Source organism: Gracilinanus agilis, chromosome 2, assembly GCF_016433145.1.
Source record: "Gracilinanus agilis isolate LMUSP501 chromosome 2, AgileGrace, whole genome shotgun sequence".
NCBI lineage: Eukaryota > Metazoa > Chordata > Mammalia > Didelphimorphia > Didelphidae > Gracilinanus > Gracilinanus agilis.
In genome coordinates, this window is record NC_058131.1 from 585,843,833 (window position 1) to 585,871,531 (window position 27,699).

Here is a 27,699-nt window from a genome sequence, read left to right on the forward strand (position 1 = left end):
TTTGCCTTGGAGCTTCATTGTAATGCTGTCTTTGGGGGTTCATGTTAAAACCATCACATAACAGTGATAATTTTGGTATTTCAATTACTAATTTACCTAGGCTCCAAGACAGGTCCATTTTATGCTAGATTCCATCTTTTTGAAAATAATGTTAAAGTGCCAGGTTATATGGCCTCTTCTGTTTCCATCAACTCTTCAAGAAAACAGCTAGGAATGAAAAATTATATCTGATGATAAGCTATTGGCATTCTTTAAAATAGTATAATTTCTCAAGGGAAACTAGGCTTAAAATTCCTTAAGTAATGTGTCTTAACTGAAGTAGCATTATTAAGAGACTTATAAAAACAATATAAACAAGTACTCTTCCAAATAGAAAACTCCAGAGTATCCAAGGTATGCGGGGGATCATTATGGATCTGAAAATTAGGTCATATCAGGAGTGTAGAGGTACTCAGAAAATGTCTGTTAAACAAATAAATGAGGAACAGTTGAAGGAATGGGACACTTTTAACCCAGAAAAGGGAAAACTTAAAGGCCTTTCATATAGATAAGGGCTTTCATTGATTGTTCCAAAAAGCAAAATTATACCCACTAGGTGGAAGCAATTGTGTGTCAGATTTAATCTCAATACAAGGAAAATCTTCAGAGCAATTAGAATTATTCAATAATGTAATAAGGCTGCCTAGCAAATTAATGAATTCTTCATCACTATGCATTTATTCAAGTAGATGCCTAGGTATTTAAACTATTAAAAAAGATTTTAGCAGGAATGACTATATCTGAGATTTGGCTAAGATTCTATGAATCTGTAATTTTATGGCTCTACTAGTATTATTTCAGATTCTATCATTTAATTGATTGAGTTTCTTTGGAGAAATATCTTAATTTTACTCATCTCAACTCTGCCTTAATACCATAGATCCCAAGTTAGCTAATTTGATATGGGAAAAATAGTAGCCAATCAGTGCTTATAGTTTCCTTTATATCTTACATATCAATTACCTTTAGGAAGAAGAGTTCAGACCAATCACTTTCTTTGCCCATTAATAACTCTTACCAAGAGTATGCAGCAAAGAGTTACAAAGCTGAAAAACAAATAGTATAGAAGATTGAGAATTCCCTGAGATTTTCAAAGTATCTTAAAACATATCTCTCTCCTCAAGTCTTCATGGTAATGGAGGAAAGAAAAAAAAAGAATACTCAGGTAATTTCCAAACAAATCTCTTCCTTAGTCATTAGATATCATATATCATCTTTATCAGAGTGCCTCCCAAGCATCAAAGTTGAATGATTTGGATTCAATCTGTTTTCATTTCCTTTTGGTGAAAGTTCTAATGAAGTGAATATATCAAAAAAGAAATGACATAAGGAGAGGATAATGTAAAGACTGAAAAACATGTTCTTGAACAACTGAAAGTTGACTGTGTTGTGATTTTGCAGAGAAAATGTAAAAAATAATGGGGATATTCAAATGGTATTTTGCAGTGTTCTGCTGATTGTGGAACAGGAACACAGAGGAGAACAGTGGCATGTACCAACTCTCAAGGAAAATGTGATCAAACCACAAGACCAAAAGCAGAAGAGGAGTGTGAAGACTACACAGGCTGTTATGAGTGGAAAACGGGGGACTGGTCTAAGGTAATATAAACCATGTTTGCAATCCAATCCTCTACAGCAGCATGAGGGACTTGGAGGTCAAGAACTCAGCTTGTTTAATGGGCCCCTAATTCCATGAAGCAAATCCATTGAACCAGTAAAATGCATTTCTTTCCAAACTTAGCACCTGCTATTGACTCTACCCCCACTATTGAGCATTCCTTGCCTCTCCTACAGAGCTATACCTAACATCATGTGAGTCTCCCTACAAGAATTTCACTGCTTTATGTGAATTAGAAAGGAAACTTAATACAACCCAAAACATGAAATTGGATATTTGAGAATGCCAATTTGGCCAAACCATACACAATACCAGCTATAACCTATGATACATACAGAGGTTGGCTTAAATTTCTAAGCCATCACAAGAGTCTAATAAATGTGTGTGAAAATTGGCTGAGTTAGACATGTAAGGAAATCTTTAGGACACAAATCAAACCTATTCACTGCTTAGAAAACTCGAGGTTGGTGCCAAAAAAATGGAGTGCAGAGAGGAGTAATTGAAGTTGTGATGATTAGAGTTGGGATTAAAGAGAGGGAAGAAGTGCTGTTCTAAAATAGGAGAGATAGGATCTTTTTTTTCCTTCCAAGGTAGGACAGTAATAGACCTCTGTGGGAAAGAAAAGATTTCATCATCCTTGTTTTCATATATGACATCAGTTCATAGCAAGAAATAAGGAGGAGGGATGCATACACAGTCTGTAAGAACAACCCAATGTGTTGATTAATTTTGTCAAAATCAGAAGTCATAGAATGAGAATGGATTTTATTTACTGTCACCAATAATATTTTCCTTTTTTCCAGAAAGGAAGGGTAAGAATTGCTTTGTATATTGAAAAGTAAAAAATTTTAAAGAGGGTCTTCATCTCAGGACAAACTCTTTAATTCCTTAGATTTTTCAGTTTAATAACATCGCCCTTAATTTCACAAGAGTGGACTTAATTGATTGCTTTCATTTGAGGTCCTGTCAAAATCTAGATTCATATAACCAAAGCATAATGACTCATTATACCTAAATTTCATTTAACATAAAACAAGTTCCATTTCTCTATTTGCATTTTATTCCTCCTTACTAAAATGTAGCTTTTTTTAACACTGCACTAAGCCAAAAATCATACAGTTAACAATAGCAATTCCATTGTATTGATAATTGGAAGAGTAATTCTGAGCAAAATAATCCTAAAAAGTTAGGATTGATTTATGATTTAAATCTAGTTTACCATGTATTTAAGTATAAATGAGAATTTTAATTTAACAATAGTTGTAATGTCACATTTCAGGAATAAAAACTTCATTCTTAAGTCTCTCTCAAGGAAAATACATTCTATGAACAACAAATATTCTTACCATGTGATAGGCAAAATAATATAGTAAGAAGGACACTGGACTAGCAAGGAGAAAATGGTTCTAGTCTTGGACCTACAAATTGCTACCACTTGTATGACTTCAGATAAGTCTCTGAGCCTCATTTTACTCATCTGTAAAGAGTTTGATAAATGATAATTTTTGCCCACTCATGAGGTGCCCAAAACACGTAACTGAACATAAAGAAAAGGGGGAAACATGCAAATTAGAATATAATAAGTAGATCATGTAATGGAAATTATAGCTAGAAGGAACTTTAAAATAATCTGATCTAAATCTCTCATTTACAAAATAAGAAACAAACAAAAAGGAGAAATTATTTTCTCAAGGTTACATAGACATTTCGTAACAGAGCCTATATTCAAATCCAAATCTTCTAAATACAAACCATTGCTATCTCCATTATACTACACTTCAATGTTATAAGATCAGATGAGGGAGAAAATCATTCCAAATAAAGGGATCAGAAGAGTCTATGCAAGAGATTGCACAAGGTAATACTTATTTAAGTGGTGAACAAAATGTCAACCAGTAGTAATGGATAGGAAAAGCATACCATTTTTCCTTTTACACTGTTGACTTTTTGGTGGCAGAATGGACTAACATTTCCCAGAAATATTCTGGTTTAAATTTTTTTAATCTTCTCAGTAGAGCTGTGCTAGTCTATAAATAAAAAGAGAAAAAAAAGACTGCCTTGTACCCAACAATCTCACCATGTACACCAAACCAGCCTGATTCATCATATAACTTTGCCAAACCCAGCTAAAGTGATTATCATTGCTGATCACAATCTAGTGAAAAATGGGCTTTTTTATTGCCCATTTATATTTTAACTAATAAAGAAAATATTAGTTACCTTACCTTAGCATGTTTCTAAAGCTAGTGATAGTAATGTAATACATTAGGAGACACCCACATGGAGAATGTGTATATTTATTTGGTGCCAAGAATTTATATCATAGAATTTTTTAAAGTATTTGTCATTATATGACCCTACTTCCCAGAGATATGGCCAAAACAAACCTAATGTATGAAAAAACGTCTTTTAGAATCTTGCCATTTTCCAACCATGAATTTTAAGAGAATGGCAGGGACTTAAGAAAGGATGAAATCAATATACCAGTTATAAACATTCAACATTAAATGTTGCCCAATCAAATTATGAATTAATTAATAAGGAGTTTGTCCATCAGGCAATTACAGAATATTTCAAATAGATATAAGTGAAGAGAGTTGATAGCAAGCTGATGATATAATGACAAAGCTAACTTTAGCCCCCTTTGCTCTTGGTGGTAGTAGATACAGTGGGGAAAGAAAATGGCATCATGTCTGGCTAATATCCTTTCTGTTACAATGCCATATAGCCAGGTCATTGGCCATGAGGACCAAAAGGTATCTCTAATTACCACTATAATCACTTGGGACAAGTGAGAAAAACATCAAAAGAATGAAAAGAATTTCAAATTCAGAACTACAAAATTGGAGTTGCAAGAATACCAAAATGTCCAGTTTTCTTCTCTGTGACTTGATTTATTCACCTATGAAATTAACACAATAAACTCTACTCCCTGACTTCCTGATGAGCAGGCATAGTATATTGATAGTGTAATAGAATAAGAAGTAGTAATGGAATTAGAGGTCTTGAGTTTGAATCCTTGCCTTGCTTTGGAATACCTAAACTCTCTGAGCCAGTGATTCCCAAAATGGGCGCCACCGCCCCCTGGTGGGTGCTGCAGCGATCCAGGGAGGCGGTGATGGCCACAGATGCATTTGGGAGTGGTGATAGTATGTGACAGGGGGTGCTAAGTAAGATTTTTTCTGGAAAGGGGGTGGTAGGCCAAAAAAGTTTGGGAACCACTGCTCGGAGCCTTCTTTTCCTTGATCTACAAAAGAAGGGTGTTAGACTAGTTCATCTTTAAAGTCTTTCCAGCTACAAATTAGAGCCAATGATTTTGATGATCATTTAGGTTTCCATTATTTTCTTAAGTTCTTGTTCAGTCATGTCGAAATCTTCATGATCCTATTTGAAGTTTTTTTGACAAAGATACTGGAGTTCTTTGCCATTTCCTTTTCCGGCTCATTTGAAAGACGAGGAAACTGAGGCAAAGAGGCTAAAGTGACTTGCAGCTAGTAAATGTCCAAGGCCAGATTTGAACCCATGAAATGAGTCTTCTTGACTCTAGGCCTTGCACTTTATCTGCTGTACTATCTAGCTGCCCATTTTGTTAAACAGTTAATAAATTAAAACTATATACTTATACATGTGTATGTGTATGTGAATGTGTGTGTTTACACATTGCATGTTATAATTTGTGTATCTGTATACATATCTAGGTATATGTAGATACTGATATAGAGAGGCATAGGTGAAATTAAAATCCTGATTCTACTAAAAGCAAACAGTTCCATATATAGAATAAAGCTTTAAGTAGGTATAAATTGGTAGTAACCATGTCAATCAAGTTTTTCACATCCATAAGCCCCACCATCATTTTCTCTTAAGAAGGATATAGGAGGCAGTTAGGTAGTACAATGGATAGAGTGCCAGGTGTGGTGTTGGCAGGACCTGGGTTCAAATTTGACCTCAAGCACTTCCTGGCTGGGTGACACTTGGCAAGTCACTTAACCCCCATTGCTTAATCCTTACTGCTATTCTTTCTTAGAATCAGATTCTAAGACAGAAGATAAAGGTGATTTTTTGTTTAAAAAAAGAACATGGGTCTCTAATATGAGTTTTAAAGGCTGTATCTAATCAATCAACAAGCATTTATTAAGCATATACTATATGCCAAGTACTGTGTATATAAAGAAAGGCAATAAAATAGTTCTTACCCAATAAGGAATTTATAAACTATTTGGGAAAGCATAACAGCTGGTGATTTCACCCATTCACCTCCCAGTGATTATCAAGACCCCAGAAACAACTTCATACTAGAAAATGTTTTTTCTGGGGTATTCATTATACATTGGGATGATATAGTTTAAAAACTGACCACCTATAAACGCTAAGTATTAAAATGCCATTTGTATTGGTATTATTGGCCTTTCAAAAGGCATTTATTAAGTATTTATTGTGCTGAAATAAAAAGAAAGGCAAAAATACCCCGTGCCTGCCCTTGAAGAACTTATATTCCAAAGGAGGAGATCACAAATAACAAGTGCACACACATAACTGGAGAGAGTAAGAGAAGATGAAAAGTAATCTCAGAGAAGGCACTAGCAGTAGAGACTTCAAAAGGCTTCCTTTCTTAGTGGAAAAAAGAAAGTGGTAAATGAGTTGAGTCCTCAAAGAGTTGTTGTTGTAATAAAGACAAGACAAAAATGAAAACTTAAAGGTAATGGGATAGGGGTGGATAGTATATGACATGTTTTGGACTTCCTTTCCCTCTTTCAAACTTCACTATTTCCATTAAGGGCGCCACCATCCTTCCTGAATCCCAAATTCTTAATCACTTCCTTATTATGGACTCTTCATTCAGGAACAAACTGCTCTCTCTTCACAGTTCCAAAGGATCTCTCTCAGTTGCCCAATATAATTGCCTTTTCTCAGTCCTCCTTCTTCTTGACCTCTTGGCAACATTTAACACTGTGGATCTTCCTCTCCTCCTGAATATTTAACAAATCAAATTTGGTTTGCATTTTTTATTTGTTCAGATTGTTTGATTTTGCCTTTTGGTTTATTTAAGGTCTTCTATCCTACAAACTGTCTGCTAACAACTTGGGAATTAAGGGGCCTTTTTTCCTCTCCTTCTGGAGATTCTCATTGCTCTTTGTAATTCCTACATATCTCTACCTTTTGAAGTTGGTAAACATTTAGGGCCTGGAAGAAAAATAGAGAGAAAACTGAGGAATATCCGAATATTGCTACTTCTAAAGGAAGTTCTTCAAAGAGTCCCAGCTAGCCAAGGAGAAAAATATTAGGTCAAGATATTTTAAGAGAATATTGGTTTATCTAGTGCATGAGGAATTTGACATCTAACTTTCTTTATCCGTGCAATCTATTACATTGAATCCCATCATATTTTATGGAAAGATAAAAAGATTTCCAGAAAAGGAAAGAAGTGAATGTCAAACTCAGTAATATTCACATTTTTCTTTTGTTATATTATTAGGCAGAGATCTTGAAGTATTACTTTCAGCCTGGGATACACAAAATGGCCCAGCATGGAGATGATATTTCTTTTCCCTATAGATAAATGAAACTGTCTTGAGAAAGAGGTGGGAAGAACGTGCCCTGCGACAATCACAGCTGGATCATCCCACTTTGAACTTCAGACACCTGGCTAAAGTACATGTCTGGAAAAATATAAAGTCTTCCTTAATGACTGAAGCAAAACCCTACTAAGAAAAAAGAATTTGGCCAAATATAAGGTTCAGGCTTCATGTGACTGCCAAGTGTGTCTTTACTGATCATGAGCATTTGAAAAATTGCCTCCAGCCACCTGTCTGTCCTCCATGAGCATCAGTTATTGCCAGATTCTTCACAATCATTTTCTTAGCTCATGAAATCCTAGATCTAGGTATTCATCTCAATGGGACACTTAAGATGGAAGGGGGAAAAGGTCTAATTTCCTATTTGAATTCCATCATGTCAGTGTCAAACTTGCAATGTTTTATATTCAAAACCAATACTTGTTAATCACCATTTGAGGTAATAAGATTGAAAACAAATTAATCTGGAGAGATTACAATGATTTTGAAATGAAATTTTAAAGAAAAGAAAGTAATACTTGAAGATAAAAGCCACTGCTTCCTTTGAATAAAAAGAACAAAAAAATCCACTAATTTTTCTAGAAATCCTGTGCTCAGTTTGACCCATTGGTCTTTGCCAAATTCATCCATTTGTTTATTCATTTTTTTCAACAAATGTTGATTGTCTCAACCATGTTCAAAGCAGTATCAATCTTATACTTCATCTCAGATGAGAGGCCTAAAAATAACAAGGAATGAATTGACATCTAACAAGAATTAAAAACTGATGACGGATAAAATTGAAGAGATTAGTTAAGTTCCCAAGCACTTAATTTAGAACCTATCCCTTCTTTTACATTTCCTTGATTATCTCTGCTGTCAAGTGATTCTAAAACTCAAATGTAGCACAGGCCCTGGGAGCTCACTCTCCCAACCCTGACATATTGGTTGGTTAATTTTCCTGTTAAGGTTTTAGGGGTAACCCTAAGGGGTTGGTTCCTTTACTACTAATGTTTATAAGTCCCAACCAGTATACTGTCCCTTTGATTATCAGTTGATATCAATAAGCTAGTCAGATTTAATTAGATTTTACAAATGGCACTTATATTGCTGATATAGTAAGAACAACTGGTACATCCTACACCCAAATGAAGGCATACTGAAAAAGTCCAGGAGAAAATGGCTTCAAGCTTACATCATATGTGGCAAAGAGTATAACTTATAGCTCCTAGAAATAAGTCCCTTTCCCTCCACTTCATGAGCTCTTCATGCAATTTCCCTTAGCTTTTGTGCACTTTTCTTCTAGGCTCCTTGCAGAATCTGGAAGCTACCTTTCTTTGTCTTTCAGTATAGCCACTGCTGCCTCAGGGACACTGCTAGGACATCCATGGGAAATGTAAAATCATCCAACCTTAGAAATTTCACACGGTCATTTTCTGTTGAAGATATTTGTATTGGGAAATGGTGGAGAGTGGGAGCATCAGAAGCTCTCTCTCCACATCTTCATCCACCCACAAGTAATTACCTTTCAAGGTTTGGGCTGGAACTGCTTCTACCACTGGACCAACCAAACATTGGAATGATCCAGTTCTGAATTGAATTGTTATTTTGTGCAAAAACCACAAGGCATAATTGAGTGTCTTCAGCCAGTACCAATAAACTTTCTGGATAGCATCACTTCATTTCATTCCTAAAATGATTAAAGATTGTTCACATCTTCTTTAAAGTGCTGATTGGTTGATTCAATGATGATATCACATCCTTTTAGGTTTGATGTTGAATTCAGCAACAAGGCATGTTAGAAATTCTATCTTTGTTTTTAAAGTACAGTTGCAGGTGTTTGAGAAGAAGAAGGGAAGAGAATAAGGTTATGTTCTTGAGATAGTGAGACTAACACATAATGGACATTTTCTGTAATTATTTTCTATTTCTAGTCTACTTTCAGCAAACTGAGGCTGAAGGAGATACATTCAATTTTTCTAAAATTCATTTCAAAATATGCCTATGGATAAAAGCTTGCTTTAAACAAGACCAGATATGTTTTTATAGGTATGCTTTTTGGGACTTTGAAAACCTGGGAAAGAGCCTAATGAGGATGCTATGGGCTAATTAGATCCTATCAGAAGTCAGGAGTTTCATTCTTCCCTTTTTAATTAATGATTCAACAAGCAATTGAACCTGAGAGAGATAAAAGACTTTGTATACCCCCAAGTTATTTCTAACACCAAATACTTAGATTAGCTAGTATCTTGAGTTTTGAAATCAGAATGTCATTAGCATACATATATGTGCACACACACACACACACACACACACACACACACACACACACCAGAACTATTTAGAATTACATTTGTTCAACAGAGCCATTTGAGAGAGCTAATACAAATGCTCTATGTTGTGTGTGCACTTGTGAGCTTTTGTGCCCTTGTGAGGAAAAGCAAAAGGAATCATTAAAGTTAAACTCAGTTAAGAATCGTCAGCCCATCCATAAACATCTAGGTAGTGCTTACTATATAACAGGCACTGTGCTAAGCATTGTGGATGCCAAAAGAAGCAAACTACAGTCCCTGCCCTCAAGGAACCTATAATTTAAAGCCATTTTATGCTAGCTAGATTTCTGCTTTGCTTAGCTCCCATTCTCTTTGACACTTTAGTCACTATCCCAGACTTAACACTGCTTAGAAATAATTATTTGCCCTTGCAATCCCTGGAAGTTTGGTCTCCATAAAAGACATGATTTGAGTACCACTGGAGAGTTCAGTTATATCTATATGCTCCATGACTTTGACCTTTCTTGAACCAATAAAACAGTCAACACAATGAAAAGTAAACAATGAAAAGAATAGCTAGTTATTATTTAGCCAAAATAACTGGTTAGTTAGCTACACTTTTGTAACAGGTTGTGTTGGGTTTATACATATAAAAAATTAAAGTAATTTAAGAATACCCAAGCACATTCTAGAAACTTCCTTCAACTATACTCAAGCAATTTCACGAAGCTCGGTTATCCTAAACAGCTATAATGATTGACCCCACTTCAAATTAAAAAAAAAAAAAAGTAGGATTAAGAATTCAATCTCTTTGTGTAGAAAGTATCCACATGGAGTACACATCAGCCAAAACAGCAGCCCACTTGAAAGACCTTTTTGGTTTCCATCATGTTTCTTATGCAATTGCCTTATCCCCAGACCTTGAACCTTGTAGAAAAACTACATTTAAAATTCACTGAAGCTTTCTGATCATATAGTATTGTTGAAAATATATCATTAGTGATTTGAAGACAATGATTGAGAATATGACATGGTTATTTCACATCAAGATTACAAATTAGTTCAGATAGCTAAAAAAACCCATTGTTGATTTATCTCAACTATTTAGACAGGGAAATTAAATAGCAAGTGACCAGTTCAAAAAAAAGTGACAGATGAAAAAAGAACACACATTTTCCAGTTACCAATCTTCCCTCACATGCTACCATTGGAGACGCTCTCCTGTAATTCCTGGAAGATGTCATTCATCACTCTATCATGTTAAACAAGACCAGGAACTTTAAAACAGAGAGATTTGTTTTAAGGAGCACATCAAATTCTACATTTCATGTTACCCATTGATAATTTCCTCCTCTGGTAGAAAATCGTTAATTAAAAATCCACCCCAGGGCTTATCCTATTGTCCTGATTTTCACAGGAGCAGTTAGCACACCTGGGCAGGAAAACTGAAACCTTCTTGTGGTGTTCTTGCAATACTAGATGATGCATAAATTATAAAGCTAAGCATATTCTCTCCTGTAGGTGAAGGTAGGGTTTTAGCTGTTCAATATTTGACTTAGTTTGTTTTCAAAAGACATGGTGTGAGGACATGTCATTTATTTTAACATGGGCTTCCTCTCACATTATTATTGGCATATAAAAAAACCTTCCTTTAATGAAGTTTTGCTTCATTAAAATTTTGCAAAGTACCCCTTAGATGCTGGAAATACATCAATAATGAACACTACATTTAGATACTCTCTCCCTATGTTAAAATTTCAGGAAAAGGCTCAAATAGTAGGCTACTAGGGAAGACTGATATTAGGGAATCTCTTGAATCTGGGGGTTCTAAGATGCTAGGCTAAAGCCAATTGGGTATCTGCAATAAGTCCAGCACCAATATGGCGGACCTCAGGAGCAGAGACCCACCAGGCTGCCCATAAGGGTTAGAAAAAATGGAGCATATTAAAGTTTCTGTGCCAATCAGTACTAAAATCAAGCCTCCATGAGTGGCTATTGCTCTTTCAGTGTAAACATAATAGGGAGACCCAATTTAAAAGAAATAAATATAACCTCAACTGGATCTGTGATGTCATCAGCCAAGTATTCCCTCCAATGATGCAAATCACAACCAGGGACACACATAAAGCCACAATAAAAGGGAACTTGTACTCACATAGAACACTGAAAAGAAATTCATGGGTTAGCAAAAAATTAATTCTCCTTTTCTAGGAGTGAGGAGAGTTAGCAGCTACTTAATATGAAATAAAGATTGTCCATCAAGTCACAAATCTTATATTTCAAATTAGTACCTCTACCATGTCAAAAGTTTTCTGAGAATATTTTTTACCCATCACTGTAAGTTTGAGCCAACATTCGGCAAACTAGTCGACACAGACTTTAAGTTTAGTCTTCCAGAAGCAAATTGGTTGAGAATTTTTTATTTCCCCAAATCCTTCCCAAAGCAATTAAAGAGTTCTGTTTTGCACCTGATTTATTGTAATTGGAAAGTAATCAGTATTTTAAACAGCCTACTTAAGAAGTGGGTAAAGGAATAAGGGACAAAGGTGAGAGTCTTTGTGGAATCAAAATATTTCTTCCACTTATGGAAGCATCCAGAAGTACTCTCATAGATCTCCCTATTTTTTAAAATCCCAAAGGAAAAAAGAAGAAACATGGCCATATGATCTCACTTTACCCTTAATTTGGTGAAAGATCTTGAGAAAATTACCCTAACTTCCTATATTCCAAAATTTCTCCATTAAAAAAAATAGAACTCTTGGTGATGCTGCCTTTTTAAACAGGATAGATAGAAATCAGTGGGATTCCTTACTAGAAGTATTCGAGCAAAGGCTAGTTGAGAAACCATTTGTCAGATATGTTATAGAGTATGTTCTTGTTCAGTTTTGATTAGAATTGAATGACCTTTGAGGTTAATTCTAACCCTAAGCTGCTGTGATTCTCTGGAACTCATAAAATGTTTTTCAAAAGTAGATAATGCTACATAATCACTATTGCCATTTTGAAATGCAACCCTTTGGGAACTTTATTGGTCTATGAGTGTGAATACTAATCAATCAGATATAATCCTGGATTGATGCTACTATGCAACCCTCTATATTGGTCTCCAATGATGAAAAGGGAGTTGGACATGTGAGCACCTTCTTTACCTGTGTGTGTATCTGTGTGTGTGGCATCCATGGAGGTAAGAATCCTGCCAAAATCTCTCAACCCATCATTTCCTTATTTTTAGTACAATACTCCTTTATTAATTCCAGCTGGGGCACTGCTCCATTCAATGCATTTGCTTTATTAAAATTTTGCAGAGTACACACCGGACACTGTAAATCACAGGTCTTATAGAGAATTGCAGGGGCACAACAGGCAAAGAAAGTAAATACACAGATCTAGCTACTCAGCCAGGAAAAGACAAACTTAATGGAGAGGTATTTACAATAGCTCTCTGGAGAAAAGGAAAAGGCCAAAAGAGCCCATAGAACTCGATTAGGGTAAAGTACTTGGATACCTGCTATGTTCATCAACATGAAATATGTGAAAAGAGGTGAAGGCAAGGAGAAAACTACATAATAAAATCTTGTAGAAGCCGTTTCCACTGATTTGCAATTTGGAATCATCAGAATTGGGCCTGAAGTGCACTTACATGAGCCTTGATTTAGCAAAGAATGTCTCTAAGAAAGCAAATTTATGTCAAAAACAAAATGGATAGGACATGTTTATATTTCTTAAAAGAATAAAGTGGTTTCAAACATTCAGAATCACCCTTTCCCATAAAAACAACTAGAATTCTAATTATAGATCATTCTTAGATACTCTTTAAAGCAGAAGGCTAAAAATATCCCTATAAGGCAACACTTTTTTTTATGGCTGAATATAGTTAAAATAAAAGTTTAAGAACTGATTGGGACTTTAAAGAGTATGTAAGCTTGCACTCTCATTTGTAGGTGAAGAAACTGAGATCTAGAGAGGTCAAATAATTTATCCAAAATTATAAAATTAGCTGAAAACTTGATACTAGAACCCAGGTCTACTGCTTCTTAATCTAGCCCTCTATTTAATATACTTACAGAAAAGAAATAAAACTGAAAATCCTATAATTTAAACCTTTCACTGATTCAGACCGCCCTTTTCCCCCTATTAATTCTGATGACTGAGGTTTTCACTATGATATCTTTAATTTTGGCCATCTGATTTAGGCCATTAAACTCTTATAAGGAAGAAAAAGTACTTGAAAAACATTATGATTTTCTTCTTTTCTGAAGATGATTGCATCACTATCAGTAGTGGTTAGTGTACTGAGTTTGTATATAGTTAAACAAAGAGATGGATGAATTATCTTTCTGGAGTCCTGTTGATTTTATTTCTATAATCTGTTATATTCATTCCACCATTATTTTTGTCCTCCACTTTTTCTTTCTATTATCATTGCTTAACTCCAGGCCTTCATTAATTCTCACCTGGGCTTTTTTAACAGCCTCCTAACTGGTCTCCCTGCCATGAGCCTTTATCCATTCTAATCTACCTTATATACCACTGTAAATCTACTAATGTGTTGCTCTGACCACATCACTCACACACCCACAAAAAACACATCATGGCTTTCTATTATCTACTGAATGACATCCACACTTCTTGACCATGACATTCAATGCCATTCATCAATTGGCTCCAACCTAGCTTTCCAGATTCGTACTCCTCCCCCTCTTCATATAATCCATGATCCTACTGAACTACTCACAATTTCCTAAAGTTACTTAAGGACAAGGATAGTTTTATCACTGTATTCCTCACATTTAGCACACAGTGTTTTGAATATTACTTAATGTTTGTGCATGAATTTTCCTTTTTTAAGCACTGAGTATTTGCTTTAGTTGTTCTTTGTGCCTCAAAGTCATTCTTTACGCCTCCATTCCTATCTCTGCCTATTGAAATTCTACCCATCCTTTAAGGATTATCTAGAATGCCATCTTTTAAGTAAAGCTTTATCTTATCCCTCACCCTAGCTAGAGGTAGTCTCTCTCTTTGCACATTCTCTTGGTTATATTTTTTGTGTTTAATTTTTATATCTTCTACTAGATCATAAATTCCCTTAGTAGACAAATGACTTTTTTTCCTTTTCTTTTCTTTTTTTAATTTAATTTTATTGATTAATTTAGAAATTTTTCCCATGGTTACATGATTCATATTCTTTCCCTCTCCTCCTCTCACCCCCCTCCCATAGCCAATGCACAATTCTACTGGGTTTTACATGTAGTAGACAAATGACTTCTTAGGCATCTTTGTATATCATGGCACCTTGCTTGTACATAAGTGTTAACAAATAGTTCTTTAATTAAATTGAATTGAAAGAAACTAAGGCAACTAAGTGGGCACAGTGGAGATTGCTGGGCATGGATTCAGAAGCAAATAAGTTCAAATTCTGCTTTAGCCACTTACTAGTTTATGATACTTAGACTCAATCCTCATCTGTAAAATCAGGAAATAAACATAAAGAGCTTTACAATCCCTTCTAGGTCTAAATCTATGATCCTATGGAACAAAAGGGAAAAATTCTTAAAAGACAATCTTAGAGTCAAAAATGACAAATTTTTCATTTGAAATCATCCTGAAGGAGATAAAAGTTTTTATAATACTTCACATTAAGGGGCATAAAAATTAATGTCAGCAAAGTAGGAGAATGGATTATGGGAGTATAGGGAATATAAGGATGGGATTATTACAGTTTCAGCAGAGGCTCTCATTATTCTTAAAGGAAGGAGAGCACAACAAAAAGTATTAAATTACCTTAGCTGATGGCGGGGATGAAAAAGAGAGAGAATAATAAAAGTGAAGTTTAAGTAGTTTAACAATGAATCAGGATAACTAGAAGAATAAAGTGGGGGAAATGGAAATAGAATGGTTTCAGTCTAATTTAGTTAAATCAAACAAATGGCAGAAGCATAGCATGTGTATATGTAGTTACTAGAAGAAAATGCATCCTTGACAATTTTAACAATAAATGTGGATAGATTAAATTCTACACTAAAAAGATTAGAATAATGAAGAAGAAAACAAACCCCAATGGCTGGATTTGAACTGAAGAACATGCATCTTCCTGTGAGTCCAGGCCTCACATTCTATCCTGGTACCTCACTGGCTAGCCTTCCTCTTAATGTTACTACAGAAGTAAATTTAAAATTGTTTATAATGACAAAGTTAGATTCATAGTAGGAATGTAAGGAAAGTTCAACATTAGGAAATAATCAGCATAACTAATCATACAAACAAAAAATATTTGTTAGTTTCTTCATCTACAAAATTAAGAAGATGGGCTAGATAACATCTGACATCTCTTGGAACCCTAAATCTATAACCTTCTGCCCTATAAATATAACAATATTATTTTCTGTAAGAAATAGTGAATGAGGAATTCAAAGAAATGTGGGAAAACTGTTGTCAAGAGGGATAGAACAAAACCAAAAGAACGATATACAAAATGATTCAATGTCAATGTTGTAAATGATCACTAAAAGGAAGACTAAACTCTTAGTAACTGAAAAACCAATGAAGATCTCAGAAAACTGACCATTGAACATACCTTCTTCCTTCTAGAACAGAGATAAGGGGTCAAAAGGACAGAATATTGTATATTTGTATATGTTGTCAGACAGTCACCATTATTGTAATAGAGTAAAAAAAAATTTAATTTACTGGGTTTTTCTTAAAGAAAAAAATCAATTAAAAAAAACTTTCCAGGAATTGGCCCCATTCATGTTGGCCCCTGCAAGTGTCATGCAGGGAGCTGTCTATCCAATACTTACTCCTCACTTATTTCATACACCTTGCAATTGGTTGTAAGAGAAAAAGCCTAGTGGCCATTACTATTGTGAGGTCTTGGCTCTGCGCTATGTTAAATCTCATCAGATTATCCCTATTTCTGGCAGTGCTCCTCCACATGTGGAAAAGGTCTACAATCTCGGGTTGTGCAGTGCATGCACAAAATTACTGGGCGCCATGGCAATGAGTGCCCCATCCTCTCTAAGCCAGCAGCCTATCGACAGTGCCACCAAGAGGTCTGTAATGAGAAGATCAACGTCAACACCATCACATCCCCTCGACTTGGTGAGTAGACCTAGTGAGTCCTGGGTCTATGGAATAGCCATTTTGTTCTCTCACTGGTGTCTGGAAAAAGGTTTTGAAAGTCTGAGAACTACTAATTATGCTATATCTGAGAGATTCAACCTCACTCAACTCATCTTATCTACCTCTAGAGATCTGTCCGCTTTGTACAGACTTGGAGTGTAATTTAAAAGATGGATTCTCATTTCACATACTGGAAAAGACATTTAATAACAGCAGACTCAAACACAATGCCTTCAGCATCTGCCTCCTAACAGATCTCTTTGTTAACAAATGAAGAACATATGAGAACATTTCTCTAATATGTTAATATTTCTTTAAGCTGGAAAGGGGAAGAAGGGAAGTGCTTCATTTGGAGAAGGGGTTTTTTGGACATCATTCACGAAACTATTAAAATGAGTATGAAATTCATTTCAGGATGATGTTCTAGAAGAAAATAGTAAGAAATGTTTCATAGAATGGAACATTTAAATTCATCAGGGAGCTTTTCTGTAAGTAATTTGACTGTTTTAAACCTATTCCTTTCCCATCTATGCTAGTAGGATCGCTAGTAGGTACTAATCATAGTCCCATATGTGACAGGAGAGGGGCAAAAGTTGAACTCTTCTTGTTATTGCTCTTTTTAAAAGTTTCTACCTTCCAAAGTAACAGCCCCTCAGAACAATTTTTCTGGCCAATCTCCCCGGCCATTAAAACTCAAACTCCAACTGGTTTTTAAGTCTAAACCACAAAAACATTTAGCTACTAGTAAGTTTTATGTCTCCATCTAAGCCATCAAGCAAGTTCAGAATCCTAGAGCTGGAAAGGACCCCCAAAGGTCATCTGGTCCAATCCATACCTGAAAAATGAGTCCCTTCAACAACATATACCCAACAAATGATTTTACAGCTTCTGACAGAACATTTCAAGTAATGGAAGGACTTACTACCTCATGAAGCCAACCATTTCATTTTCAGATATCTTTCATTTTTCAAAGTTCTTCCTTAGATTGAGCCAAAATATACTTACTTACTTCTCTTTAATTCCATTTTTAATGCCACATGGTACCAATTGACCCTCTTCAACATGATAAGATATATCTAGCTTATCAACTTTCCATCTTGAAACTTTATATTCAGAACTGAACCTAGCCCTCTAGATGAGATGGGATTTGCTTAATTCTTCATGAGTGATCATGTATCTTCTTTCTAACATACAAAAAAGTTATTTAGATCAGTATTTCAAGGCCTCTTAAGTAAAGCCCAGTTGGTTATTTTTTTAAGATTCCAAATAAAAGAGCCATGTGTACTAAATTTAATGAATTCTATTAATGAGGATGGTGATATTCTTGGACATAAAATAGCAGCAGGTATGGGGGGGGGGTATAATTTGGCAGAGGGCCAAGATAAGTGGCTTTGGAGGATGGAGATTTAGGTTCAAATCTCTGTTCTGATTCTTATTACTTACTTTATCTTAGGTAAGTCATTTAATCTGTCTGGGTTTTGGTTTCCTTATCTGTCAACTGAAGGGATTCATCTAAATAATTACCAATTTCTTTGAGCTCTAAATTCTGCAATCCAAATACCTATAATGATGATGTTGATGAACTAATTCTTTCTCTAGTCTTCATATTATTATTATGTCTGAATTCAGTTACCAGTAAAATAAGATAGAATTCCTAGGCTTTATGTCCCCTAAAATTTTTGTTGAGTTTCCAAATGTATAGTGAGTAGGGCTAATGTTCTCTTCCCCGATGAGGGATAAACACAAAACCAATTAAATGAAGGTAGTTGAACTTTCAAACAGGGCAGAGAAGAATGCCGAAGGGATGACCTCCTTAATCACTGCTGGAATACATGAGTTAAACACAGTATACATTTCCTTACTTTCTGTGCCATCCTAAATATACTGAATTTCTGTCTTCCTGTTCCTATCCAAAGCTGCTCTGACCTACAAGTGTACAGGGGACCAATGGACAGTATACTGCCGGGTGATCCGAGAGAAGAACCTGTGCCAGGATATGCGGTGGTACCAGCGCTGCTGCCAGACATGCAGAGACTTTTATGCCAACAAGATGCAGCAGAAGAGTTAATGACACTTCTCTCCTGGCTAGACTGAATATTGCCACCACTGTATGGAATTCAAGGATTTGTAGGTCAGAGTACTGGAACTTAATAACAGAGGGGGGGGTGGATTCCAAAGCATACACAATTAAGGTTAAAGTTATTGCATAAATTGGATGTCCCAAAGCTATCCATCCCTCACACATACCACATCATCTCAAGAATTATCACACAAAATGTAATTGTGAATTTGGCATCAGCACATTTGTCATTATTGCTTTTTAATATATTATTAATAGCCACTGGATGGCTTTCTACAGTAGGAAAGAAAGGACAAAAAGTCACAAAGTAATTATAGTCTCTAAGGTTTTATGTACCTCAAAGAGGAAAACCTCTGAGCAGCAGTTCTATATTAAGGCAGAGACATTATCTAGCACTTCAGCCTTGGCTGTCCTCTGGTATTTTTAATTCCCAGTAGTTAAAATACCAAGGGAGGAGCGGAGAAAGGGGGAAGCGTGTAAATGAAATGCTTAATTTAAAAAGGAGTCTTTCTATTAAAAAAAAAACCTGTGAAAATTGATGGCAGAGGAAATGTCAGTGAGAAAAAATAGTGCAACGAAATCACAGCCTTCCTTCTAATTTAACTTCTTGAAAACAAGATTCAGTCCTTTTGCTGTTCTGCCCACATCAAAAAGTATATTCTCTTTTAAAAACTGTTATTTCATCTTTGTTGTCCCTTCTGCAAGTGCTTGAGGTCATGTAAACTGATAAACAACAAGAGGAGGACATTTATTCCATAAAGTCACTTGCTTTGTGAAAGAATGCCCAGGGAGGTGAAAGTTTCTAAGGCATTTTAGTTTTTCTGATCTCTGCTTGCCACCTCTTCAGGAGGGAAAATACTATAGCAAAACAGGACAATATTTCTTCAGGGTACTGTGAAATTAATGGAATTGGTACATATCATAATATGCAAGTGAGTTCAGAACAATTTTAGCAGAGGTGTAAAGATGAATTGTTGACCCATCAGGTCTTTTCCATCTCTGATTTCTGCAAGCCTGTCTTTCATAAATTTTTTTCCAATGCAAATACATCACAACCCATTTAGATGATATTTGAATATTTCATGTTACTCAGTAGTACCAAAATAAGGCTATTTTCAGAGCCACCAAAAAGTGCTTTTTAAACAATATTATACTTTTGTATTTCTGAAAATAGATATTTAAACTCAGCCTATAGGACTTGCAATATAAGCTCAGATCTATAATTCTGGCCCTTTTCACTATGGATTTTGCTCATCTCCTTTGCATGTGATCTACAATGCACAACACAATAGTTAAGTCATTTGTGACACATAGCAAAGCTTTTAGAATGGATTTCAAGCCTCCTCTCTGGACTGGGCCTTATGTTATTAGTTTATTTTTTTTTTGTTGCTATTTATATGTGACATTGGTGAGGGGCTCTTAAATGTAAAAAAAACAAAATCCCTCCTGAGTTAGAGCCTACCAATATCCAGAAGCACAGGGAAATGACGAGTTAACACTTACTTTAAGGGCACCTGTGAAACCAGCCTGTTCACACAAACTGGAAACCACGTTCCAACCCTGCCTTAGTAAGGCGGTGTTTGTTATTGGTTGTAATACAGGTGGTCCTTGGTATCTGTAGCTGTCCTAGAAAAGAAGAGGCATATTTTGCTCACAGATTCTGTGGGCATTTCAATGGTGCTTATATTTGAAAATGTTTCCGTGAGAAAGCAACCTTCTCCTACCTTATTTCAGACAGATGATCTCACTTAGATCTAATGACTAAGTAGTCATCACAGTGATTCTACCCTATGAAATTTTTGCTGATTTAATGGTGCTCCATTTATTTTTTTTCTTTCTGATGCAACAACTTCAAATTTTTTAATGTGCTATTGTAACATCAGAAGGGGGAAAAAAAACTTCTCTACCTTCCCCCACATCTTGTGGGGTGTTTTCGTGTTTTGCGTGAATGAGTGTGTTGGGGGGTTGAGGGGGTTGTTTTGCAAAGTTTGGGTGTTTTGTTTTGTTTTTAATACCACAGATACAGAAAGTACTGGGGAAGTCTGAGAATGAATTCATTTCCACTTGCATAAACAAGAAGATGTTTTGCATCTCCTATAGGTGCTCTATGGAAAAAAAATTAATTAGGGAAAATGTCAGGACATGATGTAGTGTAATCCTTGGTATAAAATGCCAACATTTGCCTTGACACCTCTTTGAAAACATTTTGTTCTTTTACTGCTCAGGGTAAGGCCATAATATTTTATTGCCTTCTCCCTACCCCTACTTCCAGGCCCTTGTTTCCACAAAATATCCAATTAAATTCTGGAAAAAAGTTGGGCCTTGATTTTTATCCCCTGCTCTTCATTGGTGTTCCATTTGTTCACATAAAAATAAATATAGAGGCTTTGTTTTATTTCACAACTAAGCAATAATACTAAATTAACTACTTGAAGGTGAGGGGCAGAATTCTTACTATATGAAGCCAAGTTTTCAAAGGGAGTTACTAAAAGCTGAACCCAGAAGTATTTCTGGTTGACCTACACATTCAGCTTTAGCCAATAAAAGCAAGGCAGTGCCATTGATGTGCCCATGTAGAAAAGCAGGGAAAACACTTAAGCAACACTCTTTGAAAATTTGCTCTGAGATTTTTTTTTCATGGCTGTCCTGCCAATGTCAATTCTATGCCACTCTACAAAAGACCAACAAACTATGAATGCAAATGTCTAATTCTGTTAAGTTTGCCACTACTTTTGCATTATTGTTTCCTAGAAGCTTTTAACTAAACCAAAAGTTTCTATTTTGCCCTCTCTTCATTTTATTTCGTAGCAATTCAGAAAAGAAAATTGCATTGTAGCTATTCTGATACTTTGGGGTTTTGCTTTTTTCCTTAGAAATTGATGTTCTGTGATTACAACAGTGCTATTTCCATATTGTAAACAATACCCTGTACTGTTACTAAAGTACTGTACATTTTTAGTTGCACAGATGTGTACTGAGTATAGTCTCACTATCTTACATATGGTGCTATTTTTATTGGTGAAAAAGAAATCCTAGCAGTTGGTTATTGCTTGATATTTTATTATAATACAGGGATATATCCTCAATGGCAATAATATCATTTAATTTTTCATTACAGAGTCAAATGTATATTTTTTTCATTAGTTAACTTACATTATGTACTGTATCAGTGGTATTTTTATTTTGCTTTTTTGGTGCTGGTTTTGAAAACACAGAAGTCAAACAGATTGGAAACAGTTGTAAATGAAAAAAAATTCTTCCATTTTGAAGCAGACTGAATGTTTAATAAAATGTTTTTTTCCATAACAATTTTAATAAGGTTTGTGAACTTGAAAGCCAAAAAAAAAATCCCAACAAGCTCTCTATGAAAAAGCACAAGAAGGCTATAATCCATTCTCCCTTGGTTTGATACTTGACTTGGATTTGGCCTGAAATAAGTCCACAGCTTGTTGATGACAGCTGTGGTAGGTGTAAAAGGTCATTGGTAAATGAAATCCTGGCAGGCTAGAGTTCCCCAAGTGCTAACAAATCATTAAATCCTGGGTCTCATCCCTATGTGGTTGCAAAATAGTACAGGGAATGTTAATGTCTGACAGCTGCCAAGCGAGGTTCTGTGTTTCTGACACACAACAGCAGAAACCAAGCTGATGAAACTGTCCTTGGTAAGTAGGAGAGCATAGACCATCCCCAAAAAAGTCTTCTTCAGAATAAAGCGATGTTATCAGTGCTGCGTGGTACACCATCAGAGAAGGTAGTCCTGTTCTAGGGCAGGCATTTCATAAAGTAATGGGCTCCTTCTAACCCAACAGTAGCCAAAGCTGTTTCCATCCCTATTTAATGAGGGGAAAGTCAACATTAACTCCAAAGAGGCATTGTCATAATTATACCATTTCCACTTTGGACAATATAACCTTGACCTGCCATTACTCTGGAATGATTATATGAGGTGCCAGTGTACACTGAGCTCAGGCCCGATGTTACTCTCCAGCGTTAAGATTCTTTTTTAAAATGCAGTCATAAAGATAACAGTCTACATGGAAATATCACAGAATAAAACCCACAATAAAGGCATACTCGTTTACATTGTAATTAGCCTCGTTATCTCAATGCTCAGTGGACATAATAGTGGCTGGTTTTTTGTGGTATCTGGCTACTTTGAAAGAACGATCATTTCACTGGTGTCAATACTGCCTCCACTGACAGCGATGACCATCCTTTCACCATGATTTCCCAAAAGTCCTACAAAGATGAGGCCATCTTCTTTTTCTGTTAGTATCTCAGGAGTACAAATAACTTGACTCATGTTATCTCTCTCATTCTTACTACATGACCAACCTATCTGGGTCACCAATATTATCTTTTGTATTACTTTTTGCAGTGAAAGCTCCCCAAATTCATCTTTTAATTGCCCATTTGTACTTTTCATTCTTCTGGGATTCTAGTTTCCCATGAGGTGCACTAACAGGGGATAACTAGGAGAATGTTGATGTTAAAGATATGGACTTTTTTCATTTCAAGAAGATTGGGATCACTAAAAGAACTATGTAATTTTCCAAATACAATACAAACTAACTACCTCTTCATACTTAATCCTAGACATAGCTCATTAGCTACCTATAGTGCTTGTTAAAGATATACTATTTCTGGGGACTTCCCATCCAAATATATGTCACAATCTGGGCAATATACATGGTAGTGCATATACACTTTGGAAACACAGAATAACTGTACTCTGAAGTGATAGGGCTCCCCATTTCACATCATCACATGCTTCCAGAAGCACACTTACTAAGCTGCCCCACATAATTTGGCAATAAACAGAGCACATATTTGAGAACTGGACTTGCATTGGCCAGTCCCTCTCATACTTTTTCTCCAACCTTTAACAATTTTCTCTTATTAGCAAATTGTGCAAAGTATATTTTGAATACACTATCCATGTTCTCAAGCAAGAGCAGCTCTTTGAAAACCCAAGAAAACATATGCATTGTCTTTCTTAAATGCTTTCCCAAGTGCTATCCAGAAAAGTCTCAAACTGATCAATGTGGGAGCACCAATTGTATAAAGTCCCACATATACAGGCAAAAATCACAATTACCCCAAATACCAGACTTAATGAAGAATAAGTGTTTACCAAAAATTATTACTTGCTTAATAATATGGATTTATCTTAGTTCTTATCCCCAACCTAAGACAATTTTTAAAAAGGCTAAGATCTAGTCCCTAATGAGCTTCTTAGACAATACAGATCCTTCCACAAAGAGATTTAAGACTTGGGATTGATTAGAAGTCACCTCTCTCATCCTCACGGTGAGAAACCAGAAACCAAGGTATCCTGGATAAAATTTTTCATGATATTCTCAGTATATCAGGCCACCCTTACAAAAATTTTAGTTATCTTTCTACACAGGAACAACAAAAATTTCCCCCCAGGAAGTCCTAGTACTATAAGTGATCCACTTGTATATCCAGGCAAATTTCCTAAGAGTCCCTATACTAAAAGACTAATGAAGTTTCCCCCAATGGACCTCAGACACTTGAAGGGAAATGCTACTATTATTCTAAACTAATCCATAATAGGACAAGTCTCAGTTTGAGGCTAAAAAAAAAGATCATATAAGCTCCCCAAAAGGAAGAACCTCCCATCTAAAAAGGATTCAGTGCTATCCACATCCAGAGAAAGAACTGTGGGAACAGAAATGCAGAAGAAAAACATATGATCAATCACATAGTTTGATGGGAATATGATTAGGGTTTTGGCATTAAAAGACCACTCTATTGCAAATATAATTAGCATGGAAATGGGTTTTGAACAATGATACATGTATAACCCAGTGGACCTGTGTGTCAGCTTCAGGAGGGGGGAAGAAAGAGGAGTGGGGAAAATCATGAATCATTTAACCATGGAAAATATTCTAAATTTTTAAAATGTTAGTAAAATAGGAAATAAAATAAAATAAAAAGGATTCATCACCCTAGAATGATTAATTATTGATTCTAGACTAGCAGTCTAACTTTGTCCTAAGGACCTGTATTTCAGAACATCTCACTATTAGGCAAGCAGTCTATGTCTTTTGAAAACAGAAGAAAAATGTGAGTATTTATAAGCTAGGCACCAGCATTTCAGGAACACAATCAATACATTTGATAACACAGTAGGTATTAGTACTTAAATATCCAACTACGCAAAAATTATCTCAGAGAAACTGTTTTGATGATAAGGAAGCATAATGGGGGGAATGACTGCCCAGTCACAGTCTCCAATAGAAAGAGAAAAAGAAATAATCACTTTCTCCCTAGTGGATAATGAAACTAGGGAATCCAATAATGAAAACATAGGAGGAAAATCTCTGGAATGAGTCCCCACAAATATGAAGGGTTTAATGTTTATCCTAGACAATATCCCACATGTATCATGTATAAAGATTAGAGATCTTTATCCCAGTCCCCACTCATTCTGACAAGCAAATCTGAAGACATCACCCCTTCTGCATTCTAGAGGTATCCCTGAGGAGACATGGTCCTTTTCCTTTTTTTTAAATTAAATATTCACCTATCTTAGAATAGATACTAAGTATTGGTTTCAAAGCAGAAGAATGGCAAGGGCTAGGCAATTAGAGTTAAGTTACTTGTCCAAGGTCACACTCCTAGATGTGTCTGAGGCCAGATTTGAACCTAGGGCCTCTTGTCTCTAGGCTTGGCTTTCTATCCACCCAGCCACCTAGCTACCCCTCGTGATTCTTTTCTAATGTTACTGGCTCAAACTCCCATTCCATTCTTTTATCCCCAATATCAATTGGCCATGATTAGTGGCCCAGTTATGTTTAACCAACAAACATCAATTAGCTATTATGAAGGAATATTTCCTGACTGACACAGAAAAACAGACAAGAGAAGAGAGAAGAGAGAGAGACGGGCTAATTTACCAAGATACTGAGCCACAGAGAAAGACTGACACAGAAAAACAGACACACTAACACAGAAACAAATCTCTTCTCTCTTGCCCCAGGACAGAATTCCAGACCAAGCCATCCATAACCCAGCCTTCCCCTACCACATTCCAGCCCCAAACACACTCAGTTATTGAAGCCCAGGATGGCAACTTGGTCACTCCTGTTTCTCCTCACCAACCAGATAACTTGTCCTTTGGACCTGTGGCTGCCTTCAGACAGCCAGAAGTCCAAGAAAGATGAGAGAAGCCAGGAGACAGTTTTATCCTTCAGAAACCTCCCCAGGGATGGCCAGACCCAGAGTCCCTCTGCAGTCTCTACCCCTGCCCTATCCTTGGTGAAAGAAAGCAAGACCTAGAAGGGAGAGAACCATTTGGTTGGTGAATGCCCCAGTGGGAACTCATCACCAAACTGGAACTCAGAATGGGAATTAAGGCCACTTCTAGGGTTCAATTTCTGCCCATCCCTGCTCCAATCACAGAGTGGGGAAGTTAAATCTGTCTCTTGTTTGCTGTGAGAGTATGAGAGTATTCCTCCTCCCCTCTCTCGTCCCTCATGAGTTCTACTACTTGAGAAATTCAACATATTTTGAGCCCAATTTTAATAGTTTTGTTGAGGAAGAGGAAAGTGGTGCCCACTCATCTCCAGTAAGATTTTTTAAAAGGAAGGCAGCATTGTGTGTGGCAAAGAGGTACTTGGTTGAAATCCCGACTCCCCCATTTATGTGTATGCTCGGGAAAATTGGGAAGTTATTTACTGTCTATAAAATGGGATAGACTAGATGACTTTTGAAGGTCCTTTCCATCTTTCCATCTATGGGAGTGATTCAACAAGGAATCCCAGCAAAGGCAATAATTTCCCATAGTTCCCTGAAGTCAACAGGGAAATTCATAGCCTTATCTCTTAACTCCTTGTTCAAACTCCACAGTCCTCCCCTAGGCTAAGAGGCACCCACAGCCTGGTCACTGGTCTCTGTGTATGTGTGTATGTGTGTATGTGTGTATGTGTGTGTAGGGGGGAAGGTCTCAGCCTTTCAGCCCTGGGACCATTGTAAGTTATCCACTCTGGTTATTCCTTTGCCCTTACCTGGATTTGCCCTCAATTGCTGCACATAAGTCCCAGGGAATTCTATCCCCTGGCCTGCGCTGAAGGTAGAAAACCCCAGTAAATCTGAATTGGGGGCTCTGGTATTTCTGATGATCACCAGTTGCACAAAGACTTGGAGCCAGAAGAAAGTGGCCTTCCCTCCTGAGCCCTGACTTAACCTGAGAGGCAGGGGCTGAGCCATGGAAAACTGGGGTGTCCTGGGGGTTGAGCCCCAGCCTTCACATTCCCCAACCCCCTTCCTCATGCCTGCTATTCTTTTCAGAGAAGCAGAATAATAGAATGGGAAAGAATAAATAAACACTAGATGGGAAAGATTTTAATAAACAGACACTAACTTGCTATGTGACCTTGGACACACACACACACAAAAAAAAGTATTTAGTAAATGAGATTTAACTCTAACCTCTTGTCACTTTTAACTTAACTACTGATATTATCAAGGAGATTAAATATTATTTGCTGCCTTTTTTCAGCCTCCTTCTGAAGACCTATTAGGTTAAACATCTGTAGAAAATATTTGATTTCTTCTAATGACTAATGTGGCAATGTTTAATTAATATTAGTAGATGGTCTTAAAAAGTTGATTCCTAAACATCTGCCACTATTATGTAGAAGTGAAAAGGGGCCAGGAAGAACTTTAATGCTCCTCATGAATTGCCATAGCCACATCATATATGCACGCACACACACACACACACACACACACACACACACACACACACTACCTGGAAAAGAAATTGTATACTTGGTCTATATTCTCAGAATAAAAGACCCAAAGTCTTTCCCACTGCAAGGTCCATACTTAAAACTGTCCCATTTTCATAAGAACTGTCAGATCTTTCATTCCACTGGCATAGCCATTACAAATCCAAGCTCACCTACCACCACAATAGGGACAGAGGAAGAAGAACAGAGGAAATATATATATATATATATATATATATATATATATATATAC

At 36.2% G+C, this 27,699-nt stretch overlaps 1 protein-coding gene across 1 annotated transcript in view; it reads left to right on the forward strand.

The window, feature by feature from the left end:
• The window catches only part of ADAMTS17 (ADAM metallopeptidase with thrombospondin type 1 motif 17), a 515,727-nt gene extending 497,055 nt beyond the window's left edge, over nucleotides 1-18,672 (forward strand). Inside the window, exons 22-24 of the mRNA XM_044665411.1 lie at nucleotides 1,486-1,638; nucleotides 16,406-16,583; nucleotides 18,521-18,672. Coding sequence (XP_044521346.1) covers nucleotides 1,486-1,638; nucleotides 16,406-16,583; nucleotides 18,521-18,672 — 483 coding nt within the window. The remainder of the gene's footprint in view (nucleotides 1-1,485; nucleotides 1,639-16,405; nucleotides 16,584-18,520) is intronic.
• The last annotated feature ends 9,027 nt before the right edge of the window (nucleotides 18,673-27,699 follow it).